The 14802-nt window shown below is 39.5% G+C and overlaps 2 protein-coding genes across 4 annotated transcripts; both read right to left on the minus strand.

The window, feature by feature from the left end:
* Positions 1–1226: 1226 nt before the first annotated feature.
* LOC135076599 (synaptic vesicle glycoprotein 2B-like) lies at positions 1227–7856 on the minus strand. The gene is made up of 11 exons (XM_063971028.1): positions 7742–7856; positions 7132–7293; positions 5509–5671; positions 5293–5414; positions 4927–5171; positions 4530–4681; positions 3566–3692; positions 3086–3223; positions 2523–2668; positions 1846–1973; positions 1227–1491 (listed from the first exon to the last, which is right to left on the minus strand). Exons 1-11 carry the CDS (start codon positions 7803–7805, stop codon positions 1427–1429), a joined length of 1512 nt encoding a protein of 503 aa, XP_063827098.1. The 5' UTR covers positions 7806–7856; the 3' UTR covers positions 1227–1426.
* A 2739-nt stretch (positions 7857–10595) lies between these two features.
* LOC135076600 (synaptic vesicle glycoprotein 2B-like) lies at positions 10596–14802 on the minus strand. Of its 3 annotated transcripts, none has more exons than XM_063971030.1 (10): positions 14587–14802; positions 13955–14117; positions 13523–13644; positions 13147–13391; positions 12905–13056; positions 12628–12757; positions 12224–12361; positions 11679–11824; positions 11204–11292; positions 10596–10838 (listed from the first exon to the last, which is right to left on the minus strand). In XM_063971030.1, exons 1-10 carry the CDS (start codon positions 14690–14692, stop codon positions 10756–10758), a joined length of 1374 nt encoding a protein of 457 aa, XP_063827100.1. In that variant the 5' UTR covers positions 14693–14802; the 3' UTR covers positions 10596–10755. The 3 variants fall into 3 exon arrangements, with proteins under 3 accessions (XP_063827100.1, XP_063827099.1, XP_063827101.1); XM_063971029.1 differs by having other exon boundaries at positions 11165–11292; XM_063971031.1 differs by lacking the exon at positions 12224–12361 and having other exon boundaries at positions 11165–11292.

Consider the following 14802-nt stretch of genomic DNA (forward strand, 5'->3'; position numbering starts at 1 on the left):
CTAAAAAAACATTCACACACAGTTTAAGAAACACAAACAAATTATTTCTTCGTCAACCGAGAACAACAAGGTATGGAAAAAGAATATAATATATGAAGGTGTTCAACTATATAATAAACTTCCGGATTCAATCAAAAATAGTGAAAGTATACAAATCTACAAACGAAAACTCAAAGAACATATACTAACTATTACTTGAATGACAAATTAATTTAAAAACTAAATCTTACACCTACTTATAAAGTGAATAAAACGTAAAACAATAAATTAAAATACATAATCCTCTATTATTTTTTGCAATCTAATTATGAAACTTTCATCTGTAGAAAGACTCATAAAATACATTAAATAAATAAATTAATTAATTAATAAATTAAATATATAAACTTATTTTGAAATATAAACTACAAAAATATAATAACTAAACAACTATTTGTAAATATGAATTTTGGTACACTGTCTCCTACACTACACAACTCCAATGCTCACTGTTAACTTGCCAACTTGGGCGAACCAAACACTATCCCTCCCGCACAGTTTTCTACGAGTACCCGAACAGTAAAAATAAAAAAAAATCTCGTATTCTTTTACAATCTTATTTATTTAGTAGGTGGATACTTACTCACTACACCTAGTCACACCTACCTAGTCCTGACTGAGTAAATGATAGTTAGTTTGAGGGCCATTATTTCTGTGTCAACGGAGTTGCAGATCTGATGTTTACTTATTCGAAATAATGTTAATAATTATTTATGTACCTACATTATTTTTTGTTTGTGGGCTTTGCGCATGCTTCGTCACAAGACAATTGTTGTAAATTATTATAATCTCATGTAAGTGAACTACCCTGTTCTTATGAGAATAAAGATTCTTTAAACCGAAAGTTACACGCTTTAGAAGACACGGCAGCTCTGCTCCCCTAGACAAAACTCCATACAAAAAAAGGCTTTTCGACCACTTTTCGACTGGTTTGCGATTAAAATGTGCACTTTGTCTAGACCCACTTAATGAGGTCTCAATTAATGAGAAATGCAGGCCAAAATTGTTTCGTTGTTACGTCATGATTGAAGAGAAATTGTGAGTGTAAATGATTTTGAGACAATTTTTGTATATTCACCGGTTCAATTGAGTGAAAAATGTCATAGTTTTGAATAAAAAAGACAGCATTAGCATAACATCACAGAATTTATTTAAAATCTACTTTATAATAATTAAACTGTACCTAACCCTCAACCGAACAACACACTTTATCTTACTTCGAGTATTTTAACATTTATCAACATCAATAACATTGATCAAACAACCTTCATTTCATTTCTACCGTGTTTTGTTTTACTTTTAGCATGATATAAAAACAAATATGCTATAAAACTATTTGCTTGTCATGGCACAGGAGCTGGTCTGCCTGGAGAGTTCTGATTCCTTTTCAAGTTTCAGCGCACTTCTTTCGTTGGGGTGGCTCTGGCAGGAGGAATTGGAGACCTGCACCCACTGTGGATAAGATCATTATTAAGAGAATTACTGTTATTGGGAACAAAAGAAATTAAACTCCTAATTAGGTAGAAGCATAAAAAGTCCGTTCAGTTTTGCGTACCTACTGACTGTTTTTTAACTTCCTTATTTTCACTTCTTTCGTTTTTCGAAATTTCTAGCATTTTACATTCGGATTCGGAATAGAGCAGAGCATAACTTTGTAGTTTTAAGACACGTCATGTGAAATTCACGAGAAGTTATTTTGTATTTAAGCCACAAATCAAACGCGACAAACGTTGAAGTTGATGTAAAATTAACAGGACTTCACTTCACTTTGAAAGTCAGGAAAAAGGGGACTGTGTTAAGACTTACATAAAGCAATGCTCGCAAACACGTAGAAGGAAGCCTCGCAGCTGGTGTTGAGCATCTCCTTCAGGATATTGACGCCCAGCACGGCGCTACCTCGACCCACCATCAGGGTTAGGCAGACGGCCATCGCCCTGGAAGAACGAAAGATATGTAGATCAGTTCCATGGCAAGAGTTAAAGAAAAATTCAAGAAAGCATATTTCGTTGATTCAGCCAAGTTTTTCCACTGCTGGAAAAAGACCTCTTTCTAGGATTTCCAAGACTGGTCACATCCAAGTGGTGTCCCGCGACCTCCACTAGGTCGTCGGTCCACCGAATGGGAGCTCTGCCTACACTAGTCTTCCACTTTGGTTTGTTTTATATTCGACTAGCTTTCCGCCCGCGGCTTCGCACGCGTGAAATTTCGTTTGTCACAGATCGTCATAAATTATAGCCTATATGTTATTCTGGATTATGAACAATAATACTGTAAAGTTTCATCAAAATCCGTTCAGTGGTTTTTGAGCCTATTCATTACAAACAAACAAACATATAAAAATAGGTACAAATCTTTCCTCTTTATAATATTAGTATAGATATTAGGTAGATAAACTTTTCTGTTCCAACGGCCATCAGCTAAGCTTTTTCTCGTAATACAAAGTGTATATGGCATAATCTAAGAGCGTAGTATAAAATACTCACTTGACATAAGTAGGGAATATGTCAACACTGAAAGAGGCCAAGCAGTTGAAGTTGATGATGCCTGAGAGGAACATGATGAAGAAGATCGCGTTCAGGAACCACACCGTAGTGCTGTTCACCAGCAGCCCTGACACCCCGCATAGGACCTGAAAAAAAAAACAATTTGAAGGCTGATTGAATTGAATGAATAGATGATGATGGCTGATTCTTGGTTTAAAAGGTGCAGCCGTGGTGCACAATGAAGCAAAGTGGTTCAGAAGATGTATGTTCATTAGTGTGGCTCTAGTAGTATCTTGATGATCTTTTGGTAATACATGCATTTGGGATAATTAGTCTGGGTTCTCACTCCATGGATGTGCAATGTGCGTGTATGTAAATGTCAAAATAAACGTGTAATTTTGACGTTAATCACTTAAGAGTGGTATTTTGAAATGCATTTGACTATTAATTTTGAAGATGAAGAGAAATTAATTTCGGACAGCTTTCTTCCTAGCTCAACAGTTAAGAACATTCAGGAATCAGTATAAACCACTGAATGCAATGATTCTTGTATAAGTACCAACCTGCACGAAGATAAGAACCTTCTTCTTGCTGACGTAGTTGATGAGGATGGAAATGCCCGTGTTGACGACGGCTAACACCAAGAAGATGCCCATTACCAAGGTTATCGCGAACTCGTTCAGTGCGCATTTGTTCTCCATCTGTGAACAGGTATTTATGTGTTTAAAAACTGGGTACCTACTTGTTGTTCTACTCATACTGATAAATGATGTGCCTATGTAGCGGAGTAATAAATTGGAGTAAAAATATGTAGTTGTTGGTAGAGTCGTGTCTATACTCGTCAGTCAGTGGCTGACAAAGTCAAAGTCCAGAATTATGGTCACTTTTCTTTTTTTTTTCACGCTAGTCAGAAGGGTTGGGGAAGCTGATATTCCCAGCGATGGATGAAGGAAGAGCGGGGTAAGGCTTTTAGCTTTCTGAAATAAATGACTATTAATATACTACACGTGATTATGAATCTTGATAATGGCGAAATTGTTTACCTCGTCAGTGGTCATGTTCTGCGTGGCTTGGAGACGCTGGCACAAGGTAAGGCCTTCTTCGCCGCGCTGCACCGAGCGCATGAACCCGTCCACGATGTATGGCAACCACACCACGTAGGGGTGTAAGCTGGATGGGGTCAAACAATATACGTAAGTTAGTTTCTAACTTTTTTAAAAGTATCATTATCATTATCAATTTCAGCCATAGGACGTCCACTGCTGAACATAGGCCTCCCCCAATGATTTCCACAATGGGCGGTTGGTGGCGGCCTGCATCTAGCGCCTTCCCGCTACCTTTATGAGGTCGTAGGTCCACCTTGTAGGTGTTTTTAAAGTATATGTTACAGGATATGTATGAATTCCAGGAATTGTATACTATTCCTAGGAAATGTATACAATTCCGAAGCTATTTAGGAAATGTATAAAATATTGCTTCAGAGATTTTTTAATACGCACATATCCTAGGAAATGTATACTTTTCCTAGGAATTTTATAGAATTCCAATATTGCATTAGGAAATGTATAAAACTAAGCGTCACTAGCGCGGTCGCGTGATCGGGTGCCCATCGGTATCTACGCCTAAAATTTCATTTAGCCAAACCACATTGACCGATAAGTAGGTACTTTTAACTCACAATTATTATTGTTTAGCCTGACAGTTGTTTTCGCACTATTTATATTTTTTATACACCAATATCATCACTTAGCTAGCATATTCTTACCAAAGCTAATTTAGAAAATATCGTTTTCAGAATTTGGAACATAACGAGAAGAAACAAAACTCAGATAAACTTTTCAACTACTAACTCAGGCCTTTATAACGTGAATATCAGTTATTGATTACCTCCTTAGTCCTTACGTGTGTTGCAATAATGAAGGTCTACTAACCTGAGCTGTAATAATCATTACTCCCTGAATGTTAACACTTTTTACTACCCAATTACAAAGAAGGTAGAAGCCATACCAAATATAAGTGATGACGAAGATGATGGACAACAGTATGGTGTTCCTCAAGAGCGGCGCTTTGAACAGCGGCGTGGTCTGCGTGACTATGGACGACCAGAAACCTTTCACAGCTGCTGGTGCGTCGTCTTCGTTTAGTGCCAAAGACATCACCTATCGACCAAAAGAAATGTGGATTTAGTTAGGAACATTCATTTACAGATATTTAGTAGTGTGAAAGCTAGTTGGATCCAAACTAGAGTGCGTGGTGGTAGACAGCCTAGAGCTGTAGCATTTTACCAGGTTTAGGTTAGGTGATTTTCTTGATGTTAGTTGTTCTGCGTTGTTCTATACGTACAAAATAAATAAGAGCCGATTACGAGTAATAAGGTGTCAAATTGTTTGGGTTTGTTACTTACAGGAAATTCATCACTGCTTTTCTTAGTGTTGATCACGAACATACTCCTCAAGGTATCCAAGGCTTTGTCCTCTTTCCCCACGCTCAGGAAGAACTTCGGGCTCTCGAAGGCAAAGAGAAGGCCAATAGCGCTGATGACACAGGGCATGCAGAACAAGATGCCCAGGAGTCGCCAGGAGTTGAAGTAGATGTCGAGAACTGGTATATGGTACGAAAATTGGAGAGGAAGAATTGGGATGGCTATAACTGTGAACAAAGCATACGTAAGTTAAAAACTTTGAAAACTAAATAGAAGAAAAATATTAACCAATGATAGGTAATTTTAAAATAGCAAGCACAAGCACCCACATAAATGATGTCCACATACCTGCCATAGCCCCATTGCAGCAAAAGAAGACAGTGCCAGTAAGTACTAGCAGGGAAGACCGCTTCGCCTCAGGATTGCACTCGCTCAGCAAAGTGAAGGCCAGCGCGAAGGCACCTGCCACACTGTATTTAATATAATTTAGAATTTAATATTACTTATTGAAGAACCTTCCAGTCGAGGTCTAAAATCTAGCATAATAAGACAGTAGATACTCACGAGCCAGAAGAAATGAACTTCCACACGCTAAAAGTGATCCAGTTCGGGGAGAAGGCAGAAGCGGCGCCGGCCACGAAGCTCATGACCATAGAGATGAAAAGCACCTTCCTCCGCCCGCGCGTGTCCGCCAAGTAACCCCAGAAGTGGGATGTGGCGATTATACCTGCAAACATGTATAAGACCCTTTATAGGGATTTAACCTATAGGTATATTGCCACCAGAATTTGAAACTTATACCAGATTCTATCAGCTGTCTGGGCAGTGTTCATGTAATTCAGTAGGTTTCGTTTTTTTAATTAAATACCGAAGTACCTAATCCCGGTTCTGATATTTTATGCATCAGTGCTAGTGGTCACTATTCTGTTAATCTATGTTTCAGCAGTGTAAGTACCTATGTATCCGTTATTTTACTCGGATCCATGTGAATCATATAAAATACATAGTAATATTATTTCAATTGTACAGCCCCTGGCATGTTTTCGAAGAGTTGGGTTTTCGAAAAGTTAGGTTTTAGAGGAGATAGATTTAGGTTTTTAAAAAGTTAGGTTTTTGAAATCTAGTTTTCGCTGTTAGGTTTTGAAAATTTCATTTTCGAAGACTGGTTTTTGTATATTTAGTTTTTCGGAAAGTCCAGATTTCAAAATGTTTTTGACGCAGATTCCGATGATTGCAACAACCCAAAACGGGGTTATTTTGAGTTGTATTACCCTCTGCATAAGCTTGCTTTATCTTAGATGCGTTGTAGATTTGCTTAAGTTGTGAAATACGAGTACATGCGATATGAAGTAAAACATCTAATTATGTGTATAATAATGCTTGAGTCAATCCTATTGTCTCACTAATGTAATAATTACAAAGTTTTAGTAATAGAAGATCGTTTATCAGTCCTGACGCAAAAAAAAAGACGTTGATGTTTAAGTTTAGATTTTTGTTATCATTACTTTTGGTTCTGAAGTAATTATTAGTTTTAAAAATAGCAGTGTCATGTTTATTTAAATATGGATAGTAATACAATTATTATCTAATGCTAAAACTGTAGGTATTGCACAATGTGATGTAAAGTATGGCGAATTTACCACTCGCTACTAAACTTCGCTAAAATCAAGTGGCAGTGGGCGGGGCACATAGCTCGAAGAGCTGATGGCCGCTGGGGCAGGAAAGTTCTTGAGTGGCGACCACGAGCTGGAAGACGTAGCGTGGGCAGGCCTCCCACTAGGTGGACCGACGATCTGGTGAAGGTCGCGGGAAGTACCTGGATGCAAGCGGCGCAGGACCGGTCTTTGTGGAAATCCTTGGGGGAGGCCTTTGTCCAGCAGTGGACGTTTTTCGGCTGAAACGACGACTAAACTTCGCGTAGATGTCGTAAAAGGTGACTTAAATCCTCTTTTAGCTCTCCTCTCAATAAGAGGGTCGTGGTGTCCCTGCAGTGAAGACTAATGCCCGTATTCACACACATCATTTTGAGGTCTCACAGTGCGCGTGGACGAACAGGGTCACACACGAACCAATAACAGAGCTCTATTCAACGCTCTGCGTTCGATTTGCTGCTTCACTTAAGCACGCATAGTTTGTGAATACGGGTGTATTAGACCTAATGGGGATTCACCGTCCTCTACAGCTCACCTACAAGAGGCATCGCCGCCATGAGTCCCTGCTGTGCGCTGGTGGTGTCGAGCTCGCAGGCGCTGGCTGGCACCAGGTACGCCACGGAGAACAGTTCGAACGACATCCCCATGATGATGCTGCCGCAGAGCATGAAAGTCAGGATGTTGAACTTGCCGTACCCTGGAAGGAGCAAGAAGAAAGATATTATTTTGGCATCAGATTTTGTTAGTCGCCATTGATGTGTGACATTGGTGCATACTCATCTTGCTGAGCTGCAATTCATGAGCCACATTTGATGAGTTGAAATAGGTACTGTATTTTGAGCGAATTTATGACTACCGCATATTCTACTGATGTAATGAATGATGAAATGGAAGACCCTAGACATAAGTTTCGGGTCTGATGTAATGTGACTTACTGTACTAGGTAGTTTTCATGGCAAGTCAATCTGATCACGAGATAATAAATACAAATATTAGTTGCCTAGATAATTTTGTGATTAGAATGACAATTTAGGCCGTTGCTGGAATGACAAATTTTCTAAAACCTCAGACATAATTTTTCTAAAGAAAATATTCAATGTTGTCGATTTTATTAAAATGACTTAAGGATAATTTAAGAAACTTACCAGTCAAGTTCAGCGCCTCTTCAAAAGGCACTTTCTCCAGCTTCCCCATTTTGCACCCTTTCATAATTACTACTTCTGTCACAATTAGCAGATTCGAACCTTCCACTACAATCGGTCCAGAGTGTCAGCCCGGTTTCATCTCGGATACTCGTTATAAACACCGTGCGTTATCTCAGCAGCAAACATCTGGCTGAACAAACTTTATAGTGGAGATAAATTGAGAAGGTCTTCTTCAGGTGTCCTTGAGTCTATGTTATTGTCGTTATTTAATTATATTGCAGAGCAGCGTAGGACATCCACCAACAAGGTGAACCGACGACCTCATAAAGGTAGCAAGCAAGAAGGCGCTGGATGCAGGCGGCTATCATTTTGTTAATATTGACTGCATGTATGCCCCCCCTTTGCTGCCCTCCTATTTGCGTGTTCCCGCCGACGGACAGGCACTTTACGGAGTGCTTCTCCTTCGGCGGTTGGGCGCAGCAACGTCAAGGGACCCGCTGAAAATCAGTGTCGAGGCATTCCCACGGCGTGCCCCGATTAATGCTGAGCGGGCCCCTATTTGACAGCAGGGCACAATGTTTTTCTTTTTGTAATTTGTGTAAATTTTAATGTGATGTCGCCCTTTTTGTCAAATAAAACATTTTTATTATTATTTATTATTATTATTATTACTATCAAGCGGTCATTATGGAAATAATGGGGTTCAGCAGTAGACGTCATATGGCTGAAATGATGATAACATAGTAACATAGATAGGTACATAGCGAACTTCATTTTGAGAATCAATCTTCATCAGTTGACCATTTGTTGGACAGAGACAGTGCAGTACGGTGCTGTAAAAATTATACTTAAGCTGAATTAAAAAATCTGACCGTCACTGACTTTAGATTGTCATCAGCTTGGCAATTGGAAGGGTACGTCAGTGAAATTGGTTTATTAACGGGTAAAAATGCCAAGTTACAACCCGTTCGAGTTAACTGCGCACCTGACAGCTATGACGTCACGTCGACGCTCTGGCACAGATTAATAATACGTACTGCGTACAGAAGTTTTACTTCGCGAAGGTATTTAAAAAAATGTATGCTCAATGTCATTAACAATATGGTGTAATTTAGCCTGTCTCAAGAGTCAAGCACCATTTTGTTGACAAACGTCAGTGATCGGCACTGCGCCTAAGCTATATGGCTGACTTCGGTAAAATGATGTGACGTGAGGTGCCAAACTGCGGAAAATGGCGGAGGAAATACATGATTTAGCATGAATTATCATGAATAATATTAACTACTTATTTACCTCTCAGTGTCTTGAGGCAACTTAAAAAAGTAAATTCTGTGTTTTTATTATTATTTAGGCAGTTAAATACTGCACAGTATTTAGTACATGCACCATTTTATTTATTTTCTTCCATCATACACAAGAATACGCGTGCGTGAGTCAATGTTCGCTCGTATGTGAGGCCTTGTCGAATAGTATCCTGTAGGTGGGCCATCGTGCGTGTTTTGTTTTCGATGTAAACTCGCGGAGATGAACAGGTCTGGCTCTGGTACGGACGCGGGATGAACGCCAGGAGGTGTGAGGGTCAGTGCGGGGGAGAGTCGCAATCCAGGGAGGTGCGTGGTTAACTCAATCTAGTTGTACAGTGGGCAACAGTGTTGAGTGACTTGAAGAATATTTAAAAGGTGTCTAAGGACGTCTCAGTGCGTAAGTGATTACTGTGAGACAACTGTGTGTGTCTCTACTGTAGAACAGATAATGCTACCGTGCGTTGTTTTACAATAAACTAATTTTACGGCACGGTTACGCAAATGTATTCGTATAAGAGTTATTGGAACTTTCAGGATCCAATGAATTTTTTTTATTTGCGAGTGTCCTCAGAAACAATGGATGGAATAATTTGTATGTAAAACTAAAATATGGTGCAAATCCTCACGTGTACGAACGTGCGTACACAATGACTTGAAGAAACAATAATACGAACATAACAATTGAATAAAACATATTTGACTATGTGGCGTCAATCTACGTTTGATTTTAATGATGGCAAAGAAGATAAACATCGGAAGCTTTTAGAGCCGTATTCTTAGTCGATGCTAACGTTGAAACTATTCGTCGTATCAGTCAAATGACGCCCACTACTGGACAAAGGCCTTCCCCAAGGATTGCCATAACGATTCCTGCGCTAATAATTTCAGAATCATCCTAAATGCCTGTAACTATAATTTGATTTCAATAATTCAGTTTTTTCAGGCAGTCCATCCACTGAGCATGCATAGGAACAATGTTAACTTCATTTTCCAAAGTGTGGTCTTCTCGTGAATTTTGTTCCTATCAGCTGAATGCTTTTCTTGCAAGTTTATTATATTCTAATATGTAAATAAATTAAGAGGTGTGGTGAACTTTATCAAAAAATGTCTTTCTAAGCATCCTCCAATATGATAGTTACATGAAATCCCTCAGTACTAGTTGTTACTAGATATAGTATGAGACTTAACTACGTGAGTAACTGCGAGTTATTATATTATTGATAATGAAGAAGCCACCTATTTGATATTTGTCTTCAACCTTACAAAATCATTAGCTAAGTCTTGTTTGTTTACACTGTAATGTTATTCAGTCTGAATTGAAATAAATTCTGGTCAAGTGTGAGTGGGATTCGCTAATTAGTGTTTCGTTGCGTTGCGTTGCGTCACTCCTTTAACCTTACCCCTTTCTATTCATATCGTCTCCATTTTTGAGTATAAATAGGTACAGGTGAAATAAAATATGCGTGCAATACATAATATTCATTGTATGTTATACAAAATCAGATATAAAAATGCATTACAAAAATCACAAATTTCATTGAACAGCAATGTATGATAACTAAAAATACTAAGCTTACAAGGTGAGAGAATCCTTTGAATCTCAAAACTTTATTCAAACCCTAGAATCCAAGCTAGGCTTAAGCGGATTATTAGAGTGTCATCACTTCATCGTCTTCGATGATGACGGATAATGAAAAGGTCTTGTCCACATCACGGCACAGTCTGCCGGTTTTTGGATGCTGTCTTGACCGGCGACGCCTCCGCTGGCAGAAGAAAGTAGAAACCAGCGCCCACTATGAACAAAAATTGGTATCATATTATATTGTTCACATAATTTTGCTACAGCGAATTTCCGAAGGAACATCATCAGTGATTAATGCTGAATACTTGTGTATGCTGAAGAGCTTGATAAGTTTTTGCAACTCGCATAAAAAGATTTAAGATAGGAGCTATCTTTTTTAGACCGCTTAAGATCACTTGTCTACAAAACCTGAAATGGGCCACGGGAAATGTCATTATGGTACCACAGTTTTGATCTGGGTTAATACTGCTGTTGAGAAAGGAGAAAAATAAGTCCATGGTGGAAATTAATTTGACACAATTTGTTTCTTATGGATACCTAAAGTAACGCTCCCAAACACGTAGAAGGAAGCCTCACAGTTGGTGTTTAGAAGCTCCTTCAAGACGTTGATGCCAGCCACAGCACTGCTTCGACCCATCATCAAGGTTAAGGAGACAGCCATCGCTCTGGAAACAAGAAACACAATAAAATTAAGTTTCAAGATAGGCGCTAGATCTGGGGATCTATGTATTCCCAAACAAGAAGAAAGATGCGAAGAAATCAAAGAATCGAATCTATAATGTGAGCCCAAACCAGTTAATAATTCCAGTTAGCAATCCAGTTAGCAAAAAATAAAAGTTTATTTACAGATACATCTAGGGACATCTTTTCTTAATTGAAGCACATGAGAATTTATTTATTGTCTGCTTTTTTATTGGAGGATTAGGGATTGCTAACTGGGCTCACATTATAGATTCGATTCCTGATTTCTTCGCTACTTAAGTCCTAACCGTTATTTACTCATAAGAGTGCAAGTCGAGTCGAATAGGAAATAGGAAAAGTCAGGCCATACTTGACATAAGTAGGGAATATCTCTACGGTGAAGGTAGACAAGAATCCGAAGTTGATGGTGCCGGCGACGAACATCAGGAACAGCCCAGCGCTCAGGAACCACAGAGAAGTGCTGTTCAACAAGATCCCTGATACGCCGGCCATGATCTGGAATATGAATAATTTTGGTTTAATATCTTCACTAGCCTTTGGTAGACAGACTCTTGCTTTTTAGGGCCCTCGCCTACGGCGACTTTTTGTAGCCCGTTGGCATCACTTCTGGAGTGCGTTGCAAATGCGACAAACGCGCGTTGGTAGCGATTCTGGTAAACGCGCGACAAAAAGACGCCGTGGGCGAGGGCCCTGATTAAGCTTCTACCGAGATATCTGACTAAGCAAGTCATTATTGATGGTTTATGTTATGCATCAACAATTAGAAAACATGTTGAATAAACTAACAGCTTCAGCATCTTTCGCTTCTTGGTACCACAACTGAGTTCAGTTGAACACTGCTCAACATGTTCTGTTTTCTTTTACATCTCTAATCTTTACCTAATAACTCCCTACCTGTATTACTATGAGCATTGTCTTCTTCTTCACGTAGTTGACAAGGACGGTAGCAATTGTGTTCCCAATTGCTAAAATCACGCCGATACCGAAGACCATCGTCATCGCAAACTCATTCATAGCACATTGATTTTCTAACTGTAACATAAACAAAAAACTTAATATATGATAAGTAATGTAAGCACTATCATTTTAGTGATCACCAGTTGGCGCTACTGTAGAGTAAGGTCCTGACATATTGCTAGTAGCTAGGAGAGTGAAGCGGTAGAAGTAGGTAGCATGAAGCGATATCCCTCATTCTGGGAATACGTTAGATCTTCGGTTTGTGACGGCTGTGATTTATCAAATGGCAAACTAATTTCTTGAGTCAGTAGCAGTACGTTCACAAAGATGTGAAAAACTACCTGGTCCATGTGACTGAGATGATGAGTGGCGCGGATGCGTTCGCAGAATGTCAGGTTGGCCTCCCCGCGCCGCACTGACCGCATGAATCCATCTACGATGTACGGCATCCACATCACGTACGGGTTTATGCTGAAATATGGAACAGTATTCTCTAAAGGACATTCTGAAAAGACGTAATAATAATCGTAAGACTTAAGCTTAAGCATTGCTTGTAAGGCAGTAGTTTTCCAAAGAAGCTAAATTTATGGGGTAATTTTGAAAATATAGTTAGGTTACCTAAGATAAGTGATGACGAAGATGACAGACATGAGTACAGTCTTCTTCAGGAGGGGCGGCTTGAACAGTGGTATCGTCTGCGCGACTATGGATGACCAGAGACCCGTCAATCCCGTCGGCGCCTCCTCTTCGTTGAGTGCCAATGACTTGATCTTTAGGAAAACACAAAATACGTCTATAACCTTCTTCATTTACCAAATAATTTCAAGATCTTTAGAAAGACTTTAGTTCATTTTTCTCACCGGATATTCGTCTCCGCTTTTTCTGTTATTGATGACAAACATTGTCCTCAACACATCCAATGCTTTGTCCTCTTGTCCTACGCTCAAAAAGAACTTAGGACTCTCTAAGGCAAACAGAAGGCCGAAAGCGCTGATGGCGCTAGGAAAACCGTAGATCAGGTTCAGAAGTCGCCAGGAGTTGAAGTGGATGCCGAGGGCTGGTATGTAGTATGAGAACTTGAGAGGCAAGACCGGCAAAGCTATCACTGCAGAATTAAAAGTCAATGTATTAGTGGGAAGGAAGATAAGACCTAGAAAAGGGTCTTTTCACAAAATGTCTTTATGGTTCTCATGAAATATTAATGGTTCAAAATAAAACGAAAGGTGATTTTCGTACCTGCCATGATTCCACTAGAGCAAAGGAAAATAGTGCTAGTGAGTATCAGCAAGAACGCCCGCTTTGCCTCAGGGTTGCACTCGCTCAGCAAAGTGAACGCAAGAGCAAAGGCACCTGCTACTCTTGAACAAAAAATAAAAGCTTAATAGGGACGTCTATTGATTTCTCGGTTAAAGATAGTGGAAGACGGTTTAAAGAAAAATAATATGTTTGCTAGATGGATCTCCAAATTACAATAACTTTAAATAAATATGATACATCAAACAAGCGATAAAGTTGTCGCCGAGTTGTAAACAATTTTGTTCAAAATAGAAACCAAAAGGTTCGTGATAGTGAATGACCACCATCACCATGAGACAACAATCGTTCGATTCTAGCATCCAATCTATTGTAACTAATGATAAATGATAACATTTACAAATAGGTACTAACGATGTGGAAGAAATCAACTTGAACACACTGAAGGTGATCCAATCCGGGGCGAAGGCAGCAGCAGTACTGGCCACGAAGCTCAGGGTCATGGAGAAGCACAGCACCTTCTTGCGGCCGCGCGTGTCGGCCAGGTAGCCCCAGATGTGGGACGTCGCGATTATACCTGATAGGCAGAATGAGATTGGTCGAAGTATTTGTAAAGTAAATCTTTGAATCTGAAAGGCCTATGTTAAACCCTAATGCCGATCAGCCGGCATGCAGCGCGATGACGATCAATCAATACATTTAAGTCTGATCGCCATCGTTGCACGCCAGCTGATCGCATTTGATCGCGTTGGTTTGGCTGAACTTTGGTATTATTTTAAGATTAAATAAAGCAGACGACGGGATGTTAAGTCTAGCGACATTTGGCATTATTGTGAAGAAAGACAATACCTTCTGATAGAAAGTGCGATCTTACATTATAATGTATTAAGAGGTTGCTCGTAGATCACCACTGTCCTGGTATTCCGATTAGTTCTTTTGCCAATGTCAAATAAGAAACATGGTTATCAATTATTATGCACTAAGGGCGTTTATTTTTTACGAGCATATCCTTATCCGAAATTCAATAAAATTGTTATCAAACTTACCTACAACCGGCGTCGCAGCCATGAGCCCCTGCTGTGCGCTCGTGGTGCCGAGCTCGCAGGCGCTGGTCGGCACCAGGTAGCCCACCGAGAAGATCTCGAAGTCCATGCTCAGCACGATGCTGCTGCAGACCCTTTATTCGCATAATATCAGATTCTCAAAATATCAGATTCTTAAAATATCAGATTATCAAAATAGCAGATTCTCAATATAGCCAA

Source organism: Ostrinia nubilalis, chromosome 12 (genome assembly GCF_963855985.1).
Source record: "Ostrinia nubilalis chromosome 12, ilOstNubi1.1, whole genome shotgun sequence".
Classification (NCBI taxonomy): Eukaryota; Metazoa; Arthropoda; class Insecta; order Lepidoptera; family Crambidae; genus Ostrinia; species Ostrinia nubilalis.

What these genes read in the sequence shown, in the direction of transcription:
- LOC135076599 (XM_063971028.1), bottom strand. Translation starts at nt 7,805, where the DNA reads ATGAAAGGGTGCAAAATGGGGAAGCTGGAGAAAGTGCCTTTTGAAGAG. An exon ending in TTCGTCATCACTTATATTTG is followed by an intron (nt 3,693 to 4,529) that starts GTATGGCTTCTA and finishes GACCCCATCCAG; the next exon opens with CTTACACCCCTACGTGGTGT. An exon ending in GTTTGCGAGCATTGCTTTAT is followed by an intron (nt 1,492 to 1,845) that starts GTAAGTCTTAAC and finishes TCTTATCCACAG; the next exon opens with TGGGTGCAGGTCTCCAATTC.
- LOC135076600 (XM_063971029.1), bottom strand. Translation starts at nt 14,692, where the DNA reads ATGGACTTCGAGATCTTCTCGGTGGGCTACCTGGTGCCGACCAGCGCC. An exon ending in GGCTGCGACGCCGGTTGTAG is followed by an intron (nt 14,118 to 14,586) that starts GTAAGTTTGATA and finishes TCTGCCTATCAG; the next exon opens with GTATAATCGCGACGTCCCAC. An exon ending in TTCGTCATCACTTATCTTAG is followed by an intron (nt 12,758 to 12,904) that starts GTAACCTAACTA and finishes TCCATATTTCAG; the next exon opens with CATAAACCCGTACGTGATGT.